Consider the following 23,716-nt stretch of genomic DNA (forward strand, 5'->3'; position numbering starts at 1 on the left):
TGGATGCCCAAGGCCAGGTTGGACAGGGCTAGCGGACAGTGTCCCTACCAGGACAGCGGTTGTAATGCGATGGTCTTTAGGGTCCGTTACGCCACAAACCGTACTATGCCAGTGGCACAGCACCGGGGGCCCTGCAGCAAGGACAAACCCTGCACGTGGAGGCGTGGGGAGAGGATGGCAGTGGGTCTGGCAGTGCTTCGAAGCGCAGGGTGGTTAGGTTGTCCCGGTCCCCCTGTCCCCGCCCGGGCGCAGTGGCTCCCCCCGGCGGTGGCGCGGGGCTCTGCGCTCCCAGGCTGCTCCGGGGCGGCACCGCCCCCAGCGCAGCGGGACAAAGCGGCGCCGGGCCGGGCAGCGCCGGCGGCATGGAGCGCGAAACTGAGCGGAGCTGGCGGTGCGGCTCGCAGCCCGAGTAGGAGCCGGGCCGGGCCGGACGGTGCGGCGGTGAGCGCGGCGGGGCCGAGCGCCGCTGCGATGCTCCGCCGTAGCCTCAGCCGCCTGGTGAGTGCGGGGCCGGGGCGGCGAGCGGGGAAAAGTTCGCTGTTGTTATGTCTTTGCCTTGTGTTGGGGTTGTTTTCCCGCGGGGGCTCGGCGCGGAGCGCATTCCTCTCCTCGCGGGGTCCGCCTCCGGCCCCGTACCGGCGGCTATGTCCGACCCTGCGAGCCCTCCAGAAGTTGCTTTTGCTGCTAAAGCCCAAACCTTGATTTTTTCCTCCCCAAACCGCGTGACTCATCCTACCCTGGGTGGGATGTGGACTGCTGTCCCCGCCACCGCTCCGCGCCGCCAAACCCATCCCAATCCCTTCCCGCTGCCACATAAGCTGCTTGGAGATTTCACCGTGACCTTATTGCTTGGCCTATGCTCTATAATTACTCGTTTTTTCATTTTCCACAGCAAATGTGAGAAAACCAGTGTTTTAACGTCATTTCGGGCGCTGCTGATTATTCAGCAGTGTCATTGATTGCGCAGTGCGTAGTTAGCAAAGTTCCTGGAGTTCAAACGGTGGTGTGTGGTGTTAGCACAGGCCAAACACCCTGAGAGGCTCCGGAGCCGCTTCCCGAGGCACCACCCGGTTACCTGGCGGGATAGTGGGGTCTGCCCGCAAGGCCGGAGCCGCCGGGAGATGCGCTCTCATATTCACTTTTGGTTTGGAGCGAGATATTTGTGCCAGATTTTGCAGGCTTGTATGTAGTCCAAGGGACTCTAAATCTCCGTTTTGTATGGAGGTAGCTCTGCAGAGCTTGGAGGATAAAGGTTTGATTTTGGGTTGATTTTCCCGTTTGTAGGCTGTGTTTCTGTTGCAGGCTATGGGTTAGCCCTAGGGAGAACACGCCTACCGCAACAACAATTGTTTTGCAGCCTTGGGGACAGATAGATCAGATGAAAACTCAGTGCCCTGAATTGTTGGCTTTGATGCCTTTTGAGTTTAGCTCTGCACTAAGTGCTTCCTGCCCCACCCACCCTCGCAGGAGTTTTTGTCCGAGTCAAGGCGAGAGGCGTTTGTGGTTTGAGGCATCTCCACTGAGTTCAGTTAAAAGCTTTAGGTGGCTGCTTCCTCTAAGCGGGCAACTGGAGCTGCCTGGCTGGGTTCTGGATTCAGCACCCTCCTCACTCGTGAGGAGCAGTCCCTGCCCTGCCCGGGGGTCCCACACAGTCCCTGTGTCACCTCTCTCAGTCCCTCGGCATGGGGAGGGGATGTTCAGTGCTGCTGGGGTGTGATGTCCTTTGAGGTGGAGAAAAAACATCCCGAGCACAACCCGGGTATTTCTAAATGCTTTGTGCAGGGCTGAGCTGTTACAGCATGTATTTAGAAGGGTAGAGGTGGTTTTCTGGCTGGAGGAACAGCTCTGTTCAGGGACTAGGATAGAGTGCCAGGTCATCTGCAGTGTTGGTGTGGGGGTTTACACATTGTTTCCACCTCCTGGCTTTGCAATCACTATTTCAGCATCAACAAGCTGTTTGTCATCAAGCTCATGCAAGTGGCACAGGTCCCTCCATATCAGCCTTTGGCTGATAGGGCAGCTCCTGCCATGCTGCTGCAGCTCTGCCCTGTCTCCACCCCTGCAGAGTGCCACAATAGGCTTGGGTCAGTCCTCTCCCTCCTGCTCCGTAGGAGGAGAGGGCAACCTGTGCCAGTCCCTGTGGAACTATCCCCGAGGTGCTGTTTTGCCCTCAGTCCTGGATGGGTAGTGCTGGGCTTCAAGGGATGCTCATCTTGTGGCAGTGGCATTGCAGAAATTCACTGCAGTTATTAAAGGCTGCAGATTTTCTGACAATTAAGGTCCCATAGGGCTACTCAGACAAACATTGTAACATCTCCACTGTGTGGTCTCTGCCTGAGGCTCATAAATACCAACAGATATTAAAAATCCTGTTTTCAGTTGTAACTCACAGCTTAGACACAATGGACGTGACTTGCCCTATCAACATGACTGTGGCTCTGTTTTTCCCTCCTCTAAACTCTTATACTGGATAGGGTATGAGATGGGATGGTAAAAAGAGCAAGAAAGGTAGAGTGGTACATGTGGGTCTGCTTAGCTACCTGGGGGTACAGACTGATGCTCTGAAGAAACAAATTGGATTCTGAACTTTGATTTGCACCACTGAAATAATCCCTGTCAAAGGAAGAGTGGAGCAGGGATCACTGCGGGAAGATGGGATTGAATTGCCATGGTTAATCCACTATTAAAAGATACTGTCAACTTGAAATATAACTTTAATTCTTTTTTGGAAACAGATTCTAGCACTGGAGTCTTATTTTTAGTCTCCTCCTGCTTGTACAGCTGTTGTGGGGTTGATGTGGGAGTGGAGTGGAGAAGTGGGTGAGTGCCCAGGAGAGGATTGGGGTCACTCTGCTTTGCTGAGTTCCTCACAGGGCTGGGGTGAGCACTGTCCAGTTTCTGACTCGCTGGGAAGTGCTGGTCCCTGTGTTGTGCATCAAAGACAGCATGCTTTTTCTCATGTATTACTCTCCCCGTATTCTTCGGGTGCATGCAGACAGCTGTACCCCGGGGCCACAGCTCTGCCAGTGCCCACTTGGGCTGGTGTAAGGAATAAGTGAGAAATGCAGAAAGAGAAGTTACTGATGCCCTCATTGTTTTCAGTTTTTCTCCCAATTAACTTTTATTTAAGGACAGTCTGTAAGTAAGTCCTGGGAGCTGTGGCCCTGCTCACAGTGCAGGAAGGCTGGGATAGTCAGCACCAGCTCTGGGTGCTCTCCCTTCTCTTGGCTGAGCCCCTGGGCTGGTGCTGGCCTGTTGTGGTGCTCTGTCCTGGGTTTTCTGCCTCTGCATTCAGTGCAGTTCCTTGCTCTGGTACTCTCCTGTTTCTTTTCAAAACCTAGGATAAGTAAGAAAACAACAAACATTCTGTAATTTGGAGCAAAGTTATTCTGTTTGAGTGTTTGTGCAGTGTGCAACAATAGGACCTTAGGTGTGTTATTCTAATTTAATTAAATACCTTGGGGCCTGATCCTCTTTGCAGCTCGTGCCTTGGTAAATCCCTGGTGTTTGGCAAGTGCTGGGCTTGTTGTGAACTGCTGGTTCTCAACACTGCTTGGTGTTGAGGGAAGAAGGTGCCTCTTAGATGGGTGTGCAGTGGTTGTCCCTGGGCTGGACCCATATGACTCTGTGCCTGTGCCTTGTCCTAGGCTGCAGTGTTCTCTTGCTGCTCCTCTCTGCATCCCTCTCTCCTGTGCAGCTGCCAGCAGTTGGGGGTACCCCCCAGCTTGGTTATGGGGCCCTGTGGGGCAGGTCCTGCCTGGAGCTCTGCAGGAAGGTACCCCACTGAGACTATTCAGATGGCTGAAAATGGCCCAAAGTCACTTTTTAGGTGGGAAGTAAATTCCCCACTGGCACTGGGTAATAGGAGAAAGGGCACAGGCAGATGGGGAGAGCCCCTGGGGTGCAGTGGGCAGTGTGGGGCTGCTCCTTGCCCAGCTCTGGGGGGATGCTGGAGTATGGCTTGTGGAAGGTGTCCAAGGCTGCAGTGGAGGATGCTGATTTACACTCCCATCTTTAGGATATGCAGCAAGCGTGTAATAAAATCTGGTTTTGGACATAGCACACTTGTGATTTTCTTTCACACTTGTGTTTTTTTTTTTCCATAGAGTGTGAACCAAACATTAGTGTGTGATTGCAGTTCCTATTCTAATAATAAAGATGATTACAGGTAGGAGTTGGAAGCTGTAAGAATTCTTCCCCCCAGTCCAGCCATGTTAACATCTGGAGAGTGAGGCTGTATGTCAGATACCTTGTACCTGACTGCCAGCTTCTGCAGGAATTGTTTTGCTTTCATTGATGTGACAAAAACCTGCAAGCAGCAAAGGTTGGGGCTGGGGTGTCTTTGTGACACCAGGTAGCAGTTCTGATTGGGAAAATCCCACACTTCTGTTAGCGAGGAAAACGCATAACCATCAGAATGATTATGAGGTGCTTTATTGAAGAGCTCTGGGAGCTGGGGTACAAACCCAAATCCAACTCCAACAAGGGTCCAAGAAGGCCCAATATTATACCCCTCCATTACATAACTCTATGTTAATCATTAAACCTACATTGTTCTATTGTATACATCCAAGCATGAATTTTGTAAATATCTTCTTTACGATTCTAGTTTGAAATAATAATTATGTTCAGCTACCAAAAATCATTACAATTCGATCATCTATCTTATGATGATTAGGTACAGTTTCACCCGACCTACTTTATTTCTACGTACAAGCCGTACCACTCTTCTCCTTCTCCCCCCATCCCAATTACCCAGGCAGAGTTATAATTGATTTGGTTAAAACAATGAAAGCAACACCTGGTTGCAGTGAAGCGGAGACTCTATTCCCGGCTTCTCTGGTAACCGAAATTATTAACCCTATCCTAACACTTCCAAAGAGTATGGATTTTAATGAAACCACTTGAATTTTTCATTAAAGTTGCTGGAATTTTATTTTGTAAGATGTGTTTAGCGTGATAGCAGCATTCCACGTGCTCAGGCCAGTTCCCCTGTAGCAGTCACAGGGCAGCCCATGCTTGACCACACAGAAGTCGAGGGAGGCTCAAATAGGGAACTGCAAAAAGCTTAAGGTTCCAATCACTTATTGGTGCTCCTTCCCTGGAAAATGGGGACACAGGAGTTTCTCAAATTCCTGTAACCATTTCCTCTTCAATGTCTCCTAACTGTAGCTTTATTCCCACAAATAGCTCAACCATTTGGCTATAAATAAATAAAAATCAAACAAAAAACTTGTCCAGGGATAAACAGCTGTGTGGAAGTGTTCATCTGTGCAGTTAAAGGTTGGGGAAGTTGGAAATCACTGTAGGGAGGTGTCTAGGTTTGGAAAGACGTGTCTGCCAGGGAAAGCTGGAGCTTCCCTTGGAATGGAGAATGTAAATCCTCTCCCTCCAAATTATTATAATTTTGCAATTAGGGGCTTTCAGGGAAAGATATGGGAATAGGAATAACAGTTCTTTACTAGGAATATTAAAAATACAAATGTACTAGTACAAAAAAACCTCAAGCAAACAACAACAACAAAAAAATCCTAGAAACACTGACAGTCCAAATACAACCTGACACCTTGTTGGTCAGGGTGTTGGGAGCAGTCCAAATAAGTCCTTCTGGAGTGAGAGATGTGGTTCTGTTGGAGTAGAGATGATCCTGTAGAAGGGTCCAGTGGTAGTGAGATGGGTCCAGTCTTCCTCTGGGAATCCAGTGGAAAACAGGCTGTCTTGGTGCTCTTGATTTATTAAAAAATATGAATACCGATCTAATACCGATATCCAACTGAGATGGACAAAAACTCTCTAACAGTTTGAAGTTAGAAAGTGTATGTTTATTACAGCGCTGGGCAGCGTGCGGGATAGCTCCCAAATACACACAATTTACAGGCAATCGCAGAGTCCTTTTATTTACAAAGATGTTGAATACCCAAAACACAAATGCATATTCATAGCCCCAGTACATCCCATTCCCTGCTTCGTATGGTAATTAGCAATAAAAAACTATTAAGCATGCATAGTTTGCCCTCTGAAATGGGTCAGTGGTCTTTTTCAAGGGGAAGGGACTTAAAATGAGGAAGTAAAATGACTCTTTATCGCTCTGAATTTTCTACCTTTTCAATGCAAATGTGACAAATGAGCTCTGGTAGGACTCCCATTTCCCCAGGTGCATGACTTTCAATGGGTTTTGGAATAGGGGAGTTTCTGTAATTGTCTTGTGTTCCTAAATCTATTTATCAGGTTCTCAGTTCTTCATTACAAATCCAGCTAAGCAAAACATAAAGTTGACAAGCAATCAGTTATTGAGGCCTGGGAAAGTTAACTCAAATCTGGTTTCCCTTAACTAACCACAAACTTTAATTTTTAACAAACTTTAATTAATTCCAACAAAGCTTATCTCTAACTAAAATCTTAAGTTCTCTAAAATCCTTAATTCTTTAAAGTTATGTCTCATTCTGACTAGCAGCTTTTATCCAGGTAGGTATGCTTGGCTCCTCCCACTGGGTGGAGCATTTCACAATGGGTGATGTAATTTTATCAGTCGTGTGGTGAGCCTTAATGGCCCATTAACAGAAGATATCCCCCGGAGGAGGATGGGTCCTGGAAGAGATAAGGAACATTGCTCCACCTGGTTTTAACAGCTGGCCTGTTAAATAGAGGCACAAGCCCCCTCCTCCCCACCTCCCCCCCCCCTCCCCCCCGAGTTATGAGGAATGGGTTATACAAGAGATAAAGAAAAACACCTCTGCAACTGATTTCAACAGCTGGAAAACAGAATACACATTATTGGTTACATATTGCAACCCAAGACAGGAGGACTGGAAACATTAATGATAAGTGATGCTTCTAATTAAACCTGTGGCATGCTGAAACTTTTCTGTGGAGAATAGCAAGTCTTGGCTGTAATTTCTTCTTCCCTCCATACCACTTTTGTCCCCAGTTAGTATTTTGCAAAGAGTAATGATGATTGGGCTATGTGGGAAAGGTTCGGAGCTGAGCTGATTTGAGCTGCAGCTGAAGACATGGCAATTTCCTTTTAATAATAAAATTTGTAAAAGCAAACAGGACATCTATTAATAACAAGCTTTTCAGCTTTGCCTTTATTTTCATCCTCTTGCCTCTGGTTTATGCGTTTCCTTTCTGATTAAAACTGCTGATTCTGGCTGTAGCTGTCTCTAGTGGAGAGATTTAGTTTTTTAAGTGTTAGTTAAAAGCAAAGCTGATTGGAGAGTATTCACAGTGTCTGTAAGTCTGATGAAACCTTCACACCCAAATTAGTTGTTGTCTGCCAGTGATCATGTTTTTAGCAATGCAGGTTTGGTCTCTATGAGCATCTTCCTCCCATGGCACCATGCTTGCATCTCTTACTCCAGATGTGTAATTCCTTGCATTGTGGGATTGTGTTCCCTTGGGAGATTTAAACCCACTATCTTTGCTGAGAAAATGCTGGACTGGCCAAGTGAGGGAACATCTCTGTGGGCAAGATGTGCCTGCCAGAGGAGCTGGGATTGCAGGGGTAAGGGAGCCACTGAGCAGGGTGCCTGGGAAGGGGAAATTTTCATAGCAGCTTGGACATGGGGTGAGCGAGTGTGCTATTAACCCATTTGTCTTTTCCTGAAAATGTTTGCTCAGGGGTTTTTCAGGGGAGTTTCCTGTATTTATTGTGTGTGGGAGGCAGCTGAGGCCGAAGGGCAGCGGGGAGGCTTTCCTGCATGGCTCGGGTGGTCACTCCAGTGGCTTTCTGCCCAAATGTGTCCCCTGCTGAGGGAAGAGGGCAGCAGCTAGCACCCTGTGCCAGGACAGGCTATCCCAAGGTTATATTGGAAAATGCCTTACCTCTGAATCTAGACTGGAATCTGCTTCTTGCTGCTCAGTTTGGAAATATTTCTGTGCTTTCTGAGGTCTGGGAAGGATGGACTGGTTTTTCCCAAGCAGGTTTTGCCAGTGCTATACACAGGGTGTTGTGCACTTCACCTGCCTGTGCTCTCCCCAGCCAGCACACCTGTGTCCAGGCCTGGCTTGGGGCCCCACAGGTGATGCTGTGGCAGCCAGGAGAGCCTGGCACACATCTGCAGCTCTGCCCTGCCAGCTCCCTCTTGCAAGTAGACAAGATTTTTTTTTTTCTACTTCAATCACCAAGCAATATTGAGGTTCAGTGGTGGTTTTTTTTTTAGTGTTTTCCCTTGTTTGCCTGGGGGGATTTGCAGCTTTCTCTAACTTGTGGGGACCATGCAGACAGGCTGCAGGCAGGGCTGGTCCCCAGCAGCTAGGGGTGCTGGACAGTGGGTGTTTGGTGATCACCTGCTGTCACTCAGGAGCCTCACACTGCTGTTTTGCTGTTAGCAGTAGGCACAGCATGAAGGACACAGTGAAATGGGCTCTGCCCAGAGCCTGTTCTGCCATTAGGGACACTGTGCCGGTCAGAGGGGTGTCCTGCCATTGCAGATAGGTAACTAGGACACTGCTACTCACATTGCTGATGATTGTAAGCCATTTCTGTTATTACTATTGAAATAATTGTACAGTAATCTTGTGTGGTTTTGCTCCCCTGAGGCTCCCTGCACACTTTCCATAGGCTGGCTTCACGACCAACCTGCAGCCCCTGCTGCTCTGGGTGTAACCATCACACTGCAGTTTGCTGCACTGCCTTCAATTATCCAACACACCACCAGTGACTTGTTCACTAGGTTTGCCTGGATTGGCTAACAATTGATCTGGGCAGTCACTATTTTTCTTTTTTGCAATAAAGTTGACTCCAAGACTTGAGCATGGAGCTGTTCCATGGAGTGCCTTAACCCTCCTGTGGGAGGAGAGCGATGCTGCTGCTGCTGCCTGTGCACTGCGGGGGATGGCAGTGAGTGGCAAACTGGTTTAAAGCTTGATTTACTAACTTGTAGCCTGGGGAAACAGTGAAACTTACCTGGTTTAAAAGGTCTCCTCTGCCTCCTGCCCTCACCTGACTCCTGCTTGGCAGCAGCACGGCTGCTGGGTCAGGAAAAGCTTGTTTTGCCCAGAGGCTGCAATGACTTTATATATATATATATATATATATATATGCATTAAATATACATGCATGCAATATATGCACATTAAATATGCATATAAGCAATATATAGAGATGTATTAAATATATATATTTATTTTTGCTTATGGGCTCTTTCTCAGGCTTGGCCAAAACCTAGGGAGCTGCTGGGCAGTGATTGACACAGGGCACCACTCTGATGGTTGCAAAGTGCATTTGGATACTGAGCTGCACGTGGGACAGTGGGGTGGGGAGAGGAGCTGAGGCTCCCTGATGGGAGGGAAGCTGTCCTAGGTTTTGCTGCTCCTCCCCTCCATCATTTTTCATGCTCTCATAGGGATGTTCACTGCCACAGATGCTGACCAGAACCAATACTCTCTAAAATGTTTAGCTCCTTATGCAGCCCCTTCTGCATGTGATTTGCAGTTTGTCCACTCCTGTGGGCACCTGTTGCATGCTTCTGACTCTAGTGTTTTTTTTCCCCAAACCTCGGTCATGTTTTTCTGGATGGAATTCCAGCTGAAGCCCATTCAGTCTAAAAGCATATCTCCTCTGGCCATCCAGCCTAATTGATAGTGCTTCAGAGACATTTGTCCTGCCCTCAGTAATGAAAGCTTAGTACATGATCCAGTTGTTTGTAAAGAGCTTTTTGTTTTCCTCCTGTAACAGGAGGGGTAAGCCCCTGCAAGGCTGTTCTAGCTGGGTATTTTGCTCTCAAATCAGGCTTTTCTTTTTTTTCCCCCCCATCTTGAACAAGATTCCTCCATTATGGCCTTTGCTGAGTAATGCTTTGCTGCAGGCTTTTTGCTCCTGTTTTCAGCTGAATTTTCAGGATCTATAGGTGAAAGGACTCCAGCCTTGCTTATGGAGGCCTTGGTAATTTCTTGCTGTGTGTTTTCAAAGAATCTTTTCATCTGGCATGTCTTAAGTGTGCTGTATACCTTAACAAGATTCCGTGAGATGACTGAAGTGGAAAACAGAGACATTGCTCACTTGGTCGATGTAATTTGTTTGCAGTATTGTGGCAAATGCACTGATTTGCAAACCAGCGGGATCCTTTGTTTCTTGTGCTGTAAAGTGTTATAAATGGGCTAGGAGACCTGCTCCTTTGAAAATCCTTTATTAGTCAGCTCTTTCAAGGGGGAATTCGAGGGGTCGCCTGCGCCGTCGCTGCTCCTGTCGCTGTTCTTGCTCCTGTCGCCACTGAGGATCAGGTGTCAGGCGAATCTGCTGCTCTCCCCGCAGCAGAGTCGGGAGTTCCGGCCTCGCGGGAATCCCCAGGAACTCAACTGGGCTCATGTGGTCTAGGGGCGTCACTTCTTCCCAGTCTCTTTGTGGTCATGGCGAGGCGGCAGAAGCAGAATTCGGTCTCTAGGTAGCTGAGGGTCTTCTCGGTGTTGTAGTGTCTCCCTTTTATCTGGATTTTGTGCTGGGTCCCGGCTTTTGGGTCTGTTTGCCGGCAACTGCACTTTGGTTTTGGAGCGGTGCACCATGGAAGTCCTTGGATTTTCCTATTAGGCGGGGCCGGCAGTTCGAGGAGCCGGCGGGGAATGGTGACAGTCTAGCCCGACGGAAGGAGAAGGGAACTCAGGGTTTTAGAGGGGGTATACAACTTGGAATAAGGTTTTGAGGGTACAAATTTTGGTACAAACAGCATAACTTTCTTAACAGACAGGTTACAACAGGCATAACATTTTAAACAGCATAACTTTGTTAACAAATGACAGACTGTGTCAAAAATGGGAATTTCTTACATTTCATTCATTTCAGTCCCCCCTCTATTTCTTTGATCGGGCCTTTGCCCGCATCAATTGGCAGTTTTTGATTCATGGGAATATCTTTTATTTAGTTCTTCAGTTTGAGGTTCTAATTAAAGTAAAACTATTCTCTTATAGGGCACTTTTCAGTTAGGCGCTGCTTAAATGTTGCAGCATTTTATATCAAAACACGTGGGATTCACATGAGTGTGAACTCTTATAAGGGACTGCAGGTTCTCTCTGTCATAGATGGGATGGTGTGTATGTTTATTAATAGGACTATGATTAGTCCTCCCAAGAGTCCAGTATGAACCATTGTCTCGATCTCACCTGGTCTTGCCTCTTGGGTTGGGGAAGTGGGACAATAGCTCTTAGAGCATGCTCTTTGGATGTGTTTGCTCAATAGGACTATGTTTAGTCCTTCCAAGAGTCCAGTATGAACCATTGTTTCGATCTCACCTGGTCTTGCCTCTTGGGTTGGGGAAGGTATTTAGCTGGCCTTATGGAGTTCCTTTCAGTGTATTCCCACTTCTTTTTCAGTTTTTGATTAGCCCTTCTGTGGTGTGCCCTATGAGAGATCTGTAATGATATTATCACAACTTTTTAAAACAGCTTAACACTTCATGATAACTTAGAACAACTTACAGAGAACATTTTTAAATGACAGCTTTTGATAACAACTTGGAAAGATTTTGAACAATGGGTTTTTTGTTTTTTTTTTTTGTTTGTTTTTTTTTTTTTTTTTTTTTTTTGTTTCTAATTGGGCTTTGGTTGTCTCTTGAAGGTTATTTTAAGTGTGTCTGGGTCTCTAATGGTGGTCTATTTGGAGGGAGTCTTTGCTGGGGTATCAGAGTCACTGGGAAGTGGCAATGGTCTTTTTATTCGGGATAGTTGTGTATGGTGAAGCCCCTATGTCTGACCTTCGTCGAACTCAGATTTTCAAGAGTGCTAGGGGCAAACATTTTAGCCAATTCATTCCAGTTTTTGTTATTAATTTAGTTAATACATTTTTGAAGGTTTTATTTATTCTTTCAATTCTTCTTGAGCTTTGAGGATGCCAGGGTGTATGTAACTGCCATTTCATTTCTAAGGCTTTAACAATATCATGCAGGACTTGTGCTACAAAGTGGGGGCCTCTGTCTGAAACGATGTTATTTACTAGTCCATACCGGGGGATGATGTGTTCTAGTAGTATCTTTATTACCACTTGTGCTGTTTCCCTTTTTGTAAGGAAGGCTTCCACCCAATGCGTTAAGTGATCAACTATAACTAAAAGCTGCTTATGTCTCTGTACTGGAGGCATTTTTGTGAAGTCTGTTTGTATATTTTGAAAGGGTTTTAATGCTATTTGTCTTCCCCCTGGTGTGGGCTTTCTTATTACTTTTTGATTTACTTTTTGACAAATTAGGTATCTTTCAGTAACTGCTCTAGCCAGGTTATAGATTCTAACACATAGGTGTTCCTTCAGAAAATCATCACACAACTCTTGGGTGCCCTAGTGAGTTAAGTTGTGTATTTCTGCCAGAATTTTTCGAGCTATTGCCTTATTTAGGAATTTCTTTCCATCTGGGGTCAGCCATTCCCCTTGCTTCTTTTGGTGTAAACCTAACTTTTTTATTTTTTGTAATTCATTTTTATCATACATTGGTTTATTAATTTTGTCAGCTGGTATATTATTCAAGGGAAGAATTTTTATTGGTTCTCCCAGCTTTTGAGCTGCTAGTTTGGCTGCTTGATCAGCTACTTGCTTGCCCCTTCTTTCAAATATGTCTCTTTTTTTCATATCCCTTGACATGTACAATTGCTATTTCTTGGGGCTTCATAAGAGATTCTAATACTAATTTAATGAATTCTTTATGTATCAGATCTTTCCCTTTTGAATTTAGGTAGCTTCTTTCTTCCCAGATCTTTCCAAATGTGTGTACTATTTTAAATACATATTGCAAGTTTGTGTAGATTGCACCTCGGTCTTGTTCTAATGAATCTAATCCCCTTTTGAGGGCATAGACTTCACAATACTGGGCAGACCAGTTTGGGGGCAGTTTTTCTTTTTTTGTAAGTTTTAAAATGTTTCTTTTTGTACCTTCGACTATTGCATAGCCTGATATCTTTTTTCCTTCAGTCAGCCTAGATTATCTATCAATAAATAGCACCCTCCCATATGGTAGAGGTATATCTTCAAGATCTTCCCTTACTTTTGTTTGTAAATCTATGATTTCTATGCAATTGTGCTCTAAGTTTGGTGTGGGTTCCCCTGAGAGGGACTGGGCAGGATTTAGACTTTTTGATGTAGTTAGCTCTAAATCACTGGTGCCGGTTAAAATCACTTCATATTTTAAAATTCTAGAGTCAGTCAGCCATTGTTGAGCTTTTTGGCTCAGCACTGCCCTGAGATCATGGGAGGTGTGTGCAATGATTTTTCTTTGCAGTGTCAGCTTTTGTGCTTCTTCTACAAGAACAGCTGTGGCTGCTACAGCCTGGAGGCAAGCCGACCACCCTCTTGCAACTGGATCCAGAAGTTTGAAAAGATATGCGACAGGCTTTTTGTGTCCTCCCCATTCTTGGGTTAATACTCCATAAGCTATTCTCCCTTCGGAGTTAATGAATAGGTCAAACTTTTTCTTAAGGTCTGGGAGACTCCGGACAGGGGCTGAAGACAATTTTGTCTTTAGGTCTTTCAACTATTCTTCATCTCTATCTGTCCATTTCACAGGTTCAGGTTGGACTAATTTCTCATATAGAAATTTAATACTTTGGGAATATTTTTTTTCCCACAGCTTGCAATAACCAAATAGTCTTAATAATTTTCTTGTATCTGTCTTTGTGGTTGGAGCTGGGACTGAGAGCATACCTGAGATTCTCTCAGGGCTTAATTTCTTATACCCTTCCCCAATGAGGTGTCCGAAGCAGGTGACCCACGATTCTACAAACTGCAGTTTTTTCTTTGACACTTTGAGGCCTTTTTCCCCTAGAAAATTTAGGAGATTAATACTGGTTTCCTTTACTTCATCTCGCTCTTTCCCCGACATTAGGAGGTCATCTACATACTGCAGGATTTGCACATTATTTTTAGGGATAAACTGTCTCAGTAACTCTTCTAGGGCTTGCCCGAAGAGGTTTGGGCTTTCAGTGGACCCCCGAGGAAGACGAGTCCATCTTAGTTGCTGCCCTCTCTTACTTTCAGGGCACTCCCACTCAAAAGCAAACCAATCTCGGCCCCTCTCTGCCAAAGGACAGGCCCAAAAAGCATCCCTTAGATTTATTACAGTAAACCAGGACTGCTCTCTAGGAATCCTGCTCAGGAGCGGGTAGGGGTTTTGTACTACCGGCTGCTTGGTAATTGTCTTTTTGTTCACTTCTCTTAGGTTTTGTACTACTTTAAACTTATTTTCTGCTTTTTTTACAGCCAGAATAGGAGTGTTGTGGGGTGACATACAAGGTTCTAATATTCCTTTTGTGAGTAGATGGGTTATAATTGGAGTTAGTCCTTTTTTTTTTTTTTTTCGAGAGAAATAGGATATTGCCTGACCCTTATAGGAGGTGTCTTTTCTTGCATTTTTATTTCTATAGGTGGGATATCGAAATATCCATATTTTCCCTCCTCAGCCCAGACCTCTGGCTTGACTTCCCCCAAGTTTTCAACAGTCCGCCTCATCATTTGTACCACCATTCTTCCTTCTCTAGGAAGAATCCTTACTCCTAACTGAACTTGCAGGTCCCTTCCCAGCAGGTTACTGTCTACTTTGGGTAGATATATTGAATTAGTGACACATCTTTTGGAATTTCATTTAATTTTTATCTTTTCTATAAGTGAAGCCCTGAAAGGCTCCCCTTCTGCTCCTAGGACTTCACAAGACTTTCTTCTAATTGCAATTTCAACTGGAAGTCGGTTAATACATGATTTATCTGCACCAGTATCCACTAAAAATTCAAACTCTTCATGTTGGGGACCTACTTCAAAATTTACTATGGGCCCTTCTTGATGTTTCGTGGGGTCCCCTAAGGCATAGAGCCCATGACACCCCCAATCCTTCTTGACCTCCTCCCTCAATAATTTCTAATGCCTCCTGCTCCCTCATGACAGTCTTATCAAATGACATTTTTTTCAATGTTTCTTAAAGTGTCCTATTTCTCCACAACAATAACCGGCTCGGGTTTCTCCTGGTCTTTAAAGAGTACCCCAAGGTGGTCGGTTCTTTTCTCTTACCTTTCCTGGTAAAGATTTTGTGTTTCCTTCACTCTTAGTATCCTTTCTGAGATCCTTTACACTTTCCCTGGCCACGGCTACCATAATTCTGGTTTTTGCCTTTGCTTTTTCTTCTTCTCTCCTAAGGTATACTTTTAGGGCTTCCTTTAATAATTCATTTATTTCTCGGTCTTGCCAGTCCTCTATCTTTTCAAGTTTTCTTCTGATATCTGGCCAGGATTTTGTGACAAACTGTAATTTTAATAATATCTGTCCCTCTGGGCTATCTGGATTCAAATTAGAATATTGCTGGAAATTCCGTCTGAGCCTGCTCAGCCAGGCTGCTGGGGTTTCATCTTTCTCGTGGGTCCTGTCAAAAGCTAATTTGGTGTTGCTACTCCGGGGAACTGATTCTTTAATACCTCTTATCATTAGGTTTCTATAATCTTCCATATTTCTTCTCCCTTCTCTTCTGTTTGGGTCCCACCCTGGGTCAGCTATTGGCAACTTCTGGTCACTGGGGGGGGCCCATTTGGTTTTTTGTTTCCCAGATGCGCATCCCTGCTGCCCTAACCAGCCGAACCTCGTCTGGATTGAATAGTATATTTAAGATGGAGTTTAGTTCTCCCCATGTATAAATATTTGGGCCCAAAATCTGGTCAGTCTGGTTGGCAATTCTCACTGGGTTTTCAACTAGATTCCCCAGCTCTTTCTTAAAACTTCTGACTTCTGACACTGTTAAAGGTGTATTGACAAACCCTATTCCTCCAACTGCCCCACCCATTGGGACCTCCCTTAGGGGAAAGAGTTTGGTTTTTGACCTGGTGTTACTGTAAATTGGAGGGGGGTAAGCTGGGGAAGGAACAGGGATTACAGTTTGGGAAGGTATGATTTTTAGGTGAGGTTGGAGGATTACTTCGGGATAAACTGTAGGAGGAGGCAAATGTTTTAAGGGGTCCCAATTATGGCTAGCTTCTTCTTGGTTCTCCTGCTTTTCATTCCTTTGTTTCCCTTGCTGTAACTTACATTTTTTTGTTGTTTTATTTTTGACTACTTGTTTTTGCCAACAGATAGCATAGAGTATCTTATCTGTTCAATACTTGAATCTCCTCGAGATTTCAAGTATTGAGTTAATTGTGAACACATCCAGGGGTCGCTAATTCCACACCATGGCCATTTTGCAGGTAAATTTAGGTTAGGCCAAGCCTCTATGCAATAATGGATCATCTTGATTCTGTCTAAGCTTTTAGTGGCCTCATCAACCTCCCATAGTTTTAACCTTTGTCCTAGTGGACTGTCTGGTGGAATATTTCTTATCTTTTTCTCTCTTTTCTCTTCAACTGGCTCCACTCTACTTATGTACGCCCCCATTTTCACTGGGTCTCAAATAAAAACTACACTGTTCCTACTCTGACAGAAATTTTACTTCAGGGCAACACAAAGCAAAATTATCTGACTTTGTTTTAATTAAACTTTTTTAAGATGCCCCTACACACACACAAGTTTAAAGGCGGGCAACCCAAATTTTAACTCTCACTCACACTTTGAACACTCGTATGTAGCCCCAGGGATCCTTTTTTTTTTTTTTTAGGGTTTGGGCACTACCCCTGCCAGTGCTCGGAATGCTCCACAGGTAGCCTGGTGACCCGCCCTTAGGGCCTCAGCTACTACCCCTTAGCCAGCACTCCTTTTCTCCCCTGTACGTCAGGCAAATCCCCGTAAGTGGCCGGTCAACCAGGGCCCAGGGTTCCAGCCACCACCTACTGCCAGGATTGGGACATCAGCATGCGACGTACTCACTCACCCTACCTAAAAGTCCCTCGCACTTTGGGACTCCCCTAACTTCCACTCCCCTGCACCCGGACAGCGTGCCTCTTCCCTGGGCACCCCCGACCAGTTCTACCTCTCCGTACCTGGACAGTGTACCTCTTCCCTGGGTACCCCCGAACAATACGACACCCTCGAACCTGGAAAGCGTACCCAAGATACCCCTGACCAATGCAGACTCTTTTATCCCAGCACCCCGACAGCTACCCCAGCCAGTCTCCAAAGCACCCCGAAAGCAGCCTATCCTTGCTACCCCAGCCGGTACTCAGACACTTTGGGCTGTAGCCTCAGCCAGTGCTCTCTTTCTCTCCCCACACCCCGGTAGTTACCCCAGCCAGTGCCAACTCACAAGCCCTGAAAGTAGCCTGGGCAACCCGCCCTTAGGGTTCCAGCCGCTACCCCAGCCAGCGCTAGTCTCCTGTGACACTCCGGGTTATAACCTCAGCCAGTGCGGTGCGTGCCTCACACTGCTCGAGCCCTTTCGCACGCTTGAAATTGGCCCAAGCCTTTTCTGCCACCCACTTCTTTGATGTGCCACTCACTCTCTAAATTCCTCCGCTCGTCCGGAGGGGGGCGCCTATGCCCATGGAGACGCCTCAGTCACTCTCAGTTCACTCGCTTCCTGCTTTTCCCGGCCGGCCCCCTCACGGGGGTGCGGAAACGCGGTACTCAGCAGTCCAAAATCACTTGGGGGGGTCCGAGCTGCTGGCCCCCCTCTCATTCACTCCACACTCGCTTGTCTCCACTCCTGCCACCGGTTGTTCTTACCGATGCTCCTCAGTAGCGTCCCACGAGGCTGGCGAGCGTCGTCCTCTGGTCCGGGATGTCCAGCTGTCCAGGAGGTCCGAGGTCGGGCTGCGCCTTCCTGTCCAGGTCCTCTTCTGGGCGTGGCTTAGATCCCGGACGGGTCCCCAAATTGTTATAAATGGGCCAGGAGACCTGCTCCTTTGAAAAGCCTTTATTAGTCAACTCTTTCAAGGGGGAACTCGAGGGGTCGCCTGCGCCGTCGCTGCTCCTGTCGCTGTTCTCGCTCCTGTCACCGCTGAGGATCAGGTGTCAGGCGAATCTGCTGCTCTCCCTGCAGCAGAGTCGGGAGTTCCTGTCTTGCGGGAATCCCCAGGAACTCAACTGGGCTCGTGTGGTCTAGGGGCGTCACTTCTTCCCAGTCTCTTTGTGGTCATGGCGAGGCGGCAGAAGCAGAATTCGGTCTCTAGGTAGCTGAGGGTCTTCTCGGTGTTGTAGTGTCTCTCTTTTATCTGGATTTTGTGCCGGGTCGCGGCTTTTGGGTCCGCTTGCCGGCAACTGCACTTCGGTTTGGAGCGGTGCACCATGGAAGTCCTTGGATTTTCCTATTAGGCGGGGCCGGCAGTTCGAGGAGCCGGCGGGGAATGGTGACAGTCTAGCCCGACGGAAGGGGAAGGGAACTCAGGGTTTTAGAGGGGGTATACAACTTGGAATAAGGTTTTGAGGGTACAAATTTTGGTACAAACAGCATAACTTTCTTAACAGACAGGTTACAACTGGCATAACATTTTAAACAGCATAACTTTGTTAACAAATGACAGACTGTGTCAAAAATGGGAATTTCTTACATTTCATTCATTTCATAAAGAACCTAGAAAAGCTTAGTAAGATGTGCAAGAGGCAAGACCAGACAATTTGAAGCACTTCTTTGGTACTGTCATCCAAGATCTCTTCAGCAGTAATAGAAATTAAATACTGCTTGACTGCAGCAACACTATGCTCTTTTGCTGGAGTCTCAATTGGCTTAAGAGGAGAAAAAAAAAAAAAATCTCACTACCAGGAAATTAAATGCAGGGGGAAAAAATCCACTTTTGTGAGCAGCGCTTCCATCTTTTATTATGATTTCTGTGTAATTCCTCTCCAGCATTCATACAAAGCCAAGCAGCTGCAATCTGTAGGGACTCAAACTGCACTCGGGGAGGCTGCAAAGCCAGTCTTGAAATGCAGTATTAATAATTTTTTTTCTGTTTGCTTTGGGTGGTGTTTTGCATGCCACTTCTGTTCAGTCTAAGTTGTGGAGGGTTTTTATTCTTTTTGGGTTTTCCTCCTTCCTTACAGTTCACCTTTTCTTGTATTTTTTGCTCCGGGAGGGAGTGCAGTAAAATTAGTTGCGATGCCCAGAGAGCTGTTGTCCTCGTACCAACCAAATTAATATTGTGGAGCACATAATTTCCATGGGATGGTTTCTCCCAGGGCAGTTGAATGGATGGAAGTGGGACTTCCCACTTGACATGTACCATTGCAGTAACTGCAGGGTGGGAAGCAGTCAGGCAGGGAGAGGAAACCTTGGGTGAGGGGGCTTGTGTTGGTAACTGTTATAAGTAATCAGCCAATTTCATCAATAAACAATTTTATTGAGAAATATTGCCCAATAAAATCCGAAAAAGCCACAAACAAAGGTCAGCACCGAGCCCGGGATTGGTACTGGGTGAATCTTAGATCCAGCCTCTATCGCATCAAATACCACTGTTCACAAAGTTTGCTTCTGCAAGACCGGTTTTTATACAGTTTTTCCGACTAGAAAGAAGGTTACCTCATCCTTTTGTCCACCTGGTCGTTGTTGCATATTCATATTTCTTTTCTTCCGGTCTGCTGTCTGATGAATAGTTTTTCCGGGCAGGGCTGGACACTTGATTGCATTTAGGGAACCAGGCATTGGGATGCACACCCAGGCTGATGTAGATAAGATGTTCATCAGGTGTTGATCACTGGGTTGTTGGCAATCCCATCTTCAGAGGAGACACATCTCCTTGTGGAGCCACCCTTCTTTCTGTTGCAAATGGGTTGCTTCCCCTGTTCCCGGCAGAGGTGGCAGTTTCCAGAACATCTTTATTTCCTTCATGCGAAATTATTTTATATCACATTTTTCCATAAAACACGAATTAATCCCACAAAATATATCACAGTAACTGTGAGAGCAGGAATGCCTGTGTCTTGGTGCCTGGCTAGGGAAAGAGACTGATAGGATGGAGATGGCTGAGTCATCTCCAGGGATGCTTGCCTGCTCTCCAGCACAGGACAGGCTCGCTCTGCAGCTGATGGTGCTGGGATACACCACAGTGAAACCCCCAAGCTCCAAGCCTGAGGTCCCAGGGTCAGTGAAACCTCAGTTCCCTTTCCCTGTCTTTGCAGCTTTCCTGGCTGCTGTGCTGGGCAGTGCTTTGTGTGGGACTCACTCAGGCTCTGCTCTGCTGCCTTCCCCAGCCTGGATGGAACAGGAGCCAAAGGATTTCCTGAAGATAAATAGTTCTAGGCCACATGGTGATGATTTCTCTCCTGACTGGGTGGATTTCACTGATCCAGTATCCTGGTATGGCTGTGCCTGCAAGCCCCAAGGATGAATCTGTTGGTCATTGTAGTACCCAGAGATGAAAATATGCCCAGTGCGGTCTGGGTCATGGGGACCTGATTTTGGCTGTGGAGCAAGGGGTGAAGTAGGTGATTTCTACCTCTTTTCCATTTTATCTCCTGCTGCTTCTGTGGATACATGTCTGTAGTACAGCAAGGGGCAGAGTTAGAAAACCACATCTTTTATGGCTTTGGAGTTGAGGTGCTGGGACCTCGGGTACCCATTGTGGGGATTGAGGGCACCCCAGGGTGCTGGTGCAGGACTCCGGGAGTCCCTGCAGGCTGGACCTGCCCTCCCCTCCCTCCTGGTTGTTATAAATTATTAGAAGGCAATTCAAAATAACAGAGTTTATTTAGCAAATTTCCAAAACCAAATTAAAAAGCCACAATAAAATTGGACAACATCGATCAAATGCTGGGTGGGCAGAGTGACAATAACAATGGTACCATCCAACCTCAACCACACACACTGGGTCTCAGTGCACGGTTTTTATACAGTTTATTTGCCCTGAGGCTAAGTTCATTGAAAGTCCAAATATTCTTGTATCTCTTTATTTCCAAGCGAGGTCTTGTCAGAGGTTCCTGTAAGTATGAAAAGACGTTGATAGTCTTCCCGGATCTCATCTTTGGGGTGCTGATTTGATCATCCTTGGGATCCCCTATCAAGATTGATATCAAATGTCGAGCAGCTGTGAAGTGGAGGCCCATCCTTGATGAATGGGCCATCTCCAGTCCGGCCATGTCATTTCTGTTGCAAATGTTTTGGTTTCACAGCTTGCACCACAGGTCTTGGAATCTCGGAGATGCCCTGGAGTAGCTTTTTAATAGACCAAATCTTTGATACACGAATTTATCCATTACATTTACCACATGGTTTCTGTTTGTTGTTTGGGAGATAGGACAGCTTCCCTGGAGGCAAGCTTCATCTGGGGGATGGGTCTGGGCAGCCCCCAGGGCTGTCGGCCCTGGCTTTTGGGGTGCTGTGGTGAGGTACACCCTGGCAGGGCAGTCTGCAGCCTCTGCCCCTGGAGTGTGTACAGCCAGGTGGGCTTGCTTCCCAGGGAAAAGGAAAAACTGCTTTGGGAAATGGGCTTCTCGCCAGTCGGCTGGAAGCCTGGCTCTGAAATGCTGGGAAAACTTAAAAAGGTGCAAAATATTTGTAGGTGGCAGAGGTTAGAGTAACAGTCTGGCTGAGCTTGGATGCATAATTAGCATTTAGGGGTTTTTGTTTTCATAACTGAAGAGCTCAGGCTTCCAGAGGACCAGAAAACAACAGGAAAACCAACAAATTGTAGCTCTGCTAGGTGATGCAAGCACTAACAATTGCAAACTGGGAGTTTTTTTCCATTTTACTCTTATTTTAATTTTTGCCAGGCCAAATCACTGCTCTGGAGAGCTTGCTGCCCTGCTAAAATAGATGCTGATGAACAGACATATGTGCACAGCTTGAGACAGAGAGAGGAGGGAGGAAGAGTTATGAAGACAGGAAGACCTCGTTGTATTTGCTTTGTGACCTCTGCAAAACATTTGGCTCTTATTCAAAGTCCTTTTTCTGTTCTCGAGCCTGAAGTGTTCCTATGAGCCTGAATTTTATATGCTGGCGGCATGCTGCTCGAACTTTTCTTTTGGACTGCCAAAAATAAAGATCTGTTGCCTGTATTTCAAGATGAGCAATGGTTTCATAACCCTGGCTGCCAACAGGGCAGGGAAAAAAAGAATTGTGATGCTGAAAACTTCCGAAGGTTGGTGGTTGTTTTTGAGCAGAAGTAACAGATTTTGCACAAAACAGCAGTACTGAAGTAATGCTGCCCCAATTGATCCCGCCTGGGTTTGTCTTTCTGCATCACTCGTGAACCTGACTTTGTACAAAGTGTTGCTGAACAGAAGCTGTGAATGCGGCTGTTGTGGAATGTTTGCTGGGAAGATGCACTACTGCCTGGTTTAAGGGTAGACTGCCTCCAGAAGGAAAAACAAAATCCTTGCCAAAAAAGGTCTTTTCAGCTATCACCCCTGTCCACAGCGCTCCTCAAGTCCAGGATAGGGCTGGGCCCTCCTTTAAATTTATTACCTAGGGAAAAAAACCTCTTGTATTTCCTCTCTCCCCCCTTATGAAATCTTTCAAGTTGCCTTTTCGCCTGTTCTCTCCACCCAGCCATGTCTCTGTTTTTATCAGTGGCTTTGTTGGCTAAGTCAGCTTTCCTAGGAAATGCAGTCTGGTTAGGCTCTGCTGTTTCCCAGCTTGCTGTACTTGGTGAAGGTGATCTCCCTGTAAGACCATATGATGAGGCAGCAGGTCTTGGGGACAGAGGGGATGTGGGGATGGGCTCTGGCTGTTGCCCCTTGCTTTGCTGCACTTCCACTTGCATTAAGAATAGTGTGATCTGGTTCAGTGATGCTGTGCTAGAGCTCATCATATGTTGCTTTATTATCCCCAGGGATGAGGTCTGGGTGTTGAGCCCCATCATGTGCTGGCTGTGGTGTAAAATCCCCCAGGTACTGGCCCTTTCCCCATGACTCCTCTTTTGCTCTTGCCTTTTCTTTAGGTCTGGGAGCTCTCATGGTTGCCCCTGCCCCCCCACCTTGGCTGGAGCTGACTTAACCCAGCAGTCACTCCTTAGTGGTCATGTTTTGTCCCTGGCTGAAATACCAGTGGGAACTTCAGCCTCAGCACAGGAGAAGGGATACTGGTTTAAATTTCAACCTTATGTTTTACCAAGGTGCCAGCCTTCCCATCCTGCTTAGGAATGAGCAGCAAAGTCCAGTCCAGTGGGAAATGAGATTGGGCAGTGTGCGCCTTCAGCCTTTCCTCTTGGACCTATGAGCTCTCAGTATTTCAGACAGTGTTGGTTGTTTGTTTTTTCCAAGGTCTGTGCATGTTATTGACCCTTTCCTGCAGGCACAGGGAGAGTGGTGGGGTTGATCCTGATCAATGGAGTTCTCTCTCTAAATTAGGAGATCTGTCTAAATATGTGGCTGTTGTGAGTAAGCACAGTGTGAGCTGCTGAATTATTAAGGATATTCTCCAAGCATCGCTTGTACCCTCATAGAAATGATTGAGGACAAAGAGTCATAGGAAAATTGGCAAGAGGAAATCTCAATTACAAGTATATCAGCAATGAGATTGATGTGCTGAGCAACTTCCTGAGGCTGATGGATGTTTTGAGGAGGTTACGGTAAATTTATGGAGGCTTTTTAAAATTGTGGACATGTTTTCATTTGTTCTTCTGAGGCTAAATGAAACAGGAGCTAGAACAGGCTGTTTTGGGAGGTGCTGTTATTTTTGCAAGCTTTTTTTGTAAATCAGGTCACATTCTCTACTATATTTAGGATAAATGGAACAATACAGGAGCAATTAGACTTTAAACTATTCATGAGATCGAAGCCAAGTAATGTGATTTAATCTTTTCTTTTGCATATATTTAATATAAGCTGTGATTTCATTCAAATGTTTGAGCTTTGTACTTGTACTGTATAATCTCTGGGTTTAGTAGATGATTTTTTTAATGCATCTGGTTTTTATTAGATCTGTTTTCTATGAGTTATTTGTGTTTACTTTGTGGCTTA

At 46.2% G+C, this 23,716-nt stretch overlaps 1 protein-coding gene across 1 annotated transcript in view; it reads left to right on the forward strand.

The window, feature by feature from the left end:
- The first annotated feature begins 471 nt into the window (after positions 1-471).
- The window catches only part of LOC136374683 (phospholipid-transporting ATPase IG-like), a 76,763-nt gene continuing 53,518 nt past the window's right edge, over positions 472-23,716 (forward strand). Inside the window, exon 1 of the mRNA XM_066340084.1 lies at positions 472-498. Coding sequence (XP_066196181.1) covers positions 472-498 — 27 coding nt within the window. The remainder of the gene's footprint in view (positions 499-23,716) is intronic.

Source organism: Sylvia atricapilla, assembly GCF_009819655.1.
Source record: "Sylvia atricapilla isolate bSylAtr1 chromosome W unlocalized genomic scaffold, bSylAtr1.pri scaffold_60_arrow_ctg1, whole genome shotgun sequence".
NCBI classification, from domain to species: domain Eukaryota; kingdom Metazoa; phylum Chordata; class Aves; order Passeriformes; family Sylviidae; genus Sylvia; species Sylvia atricapilla.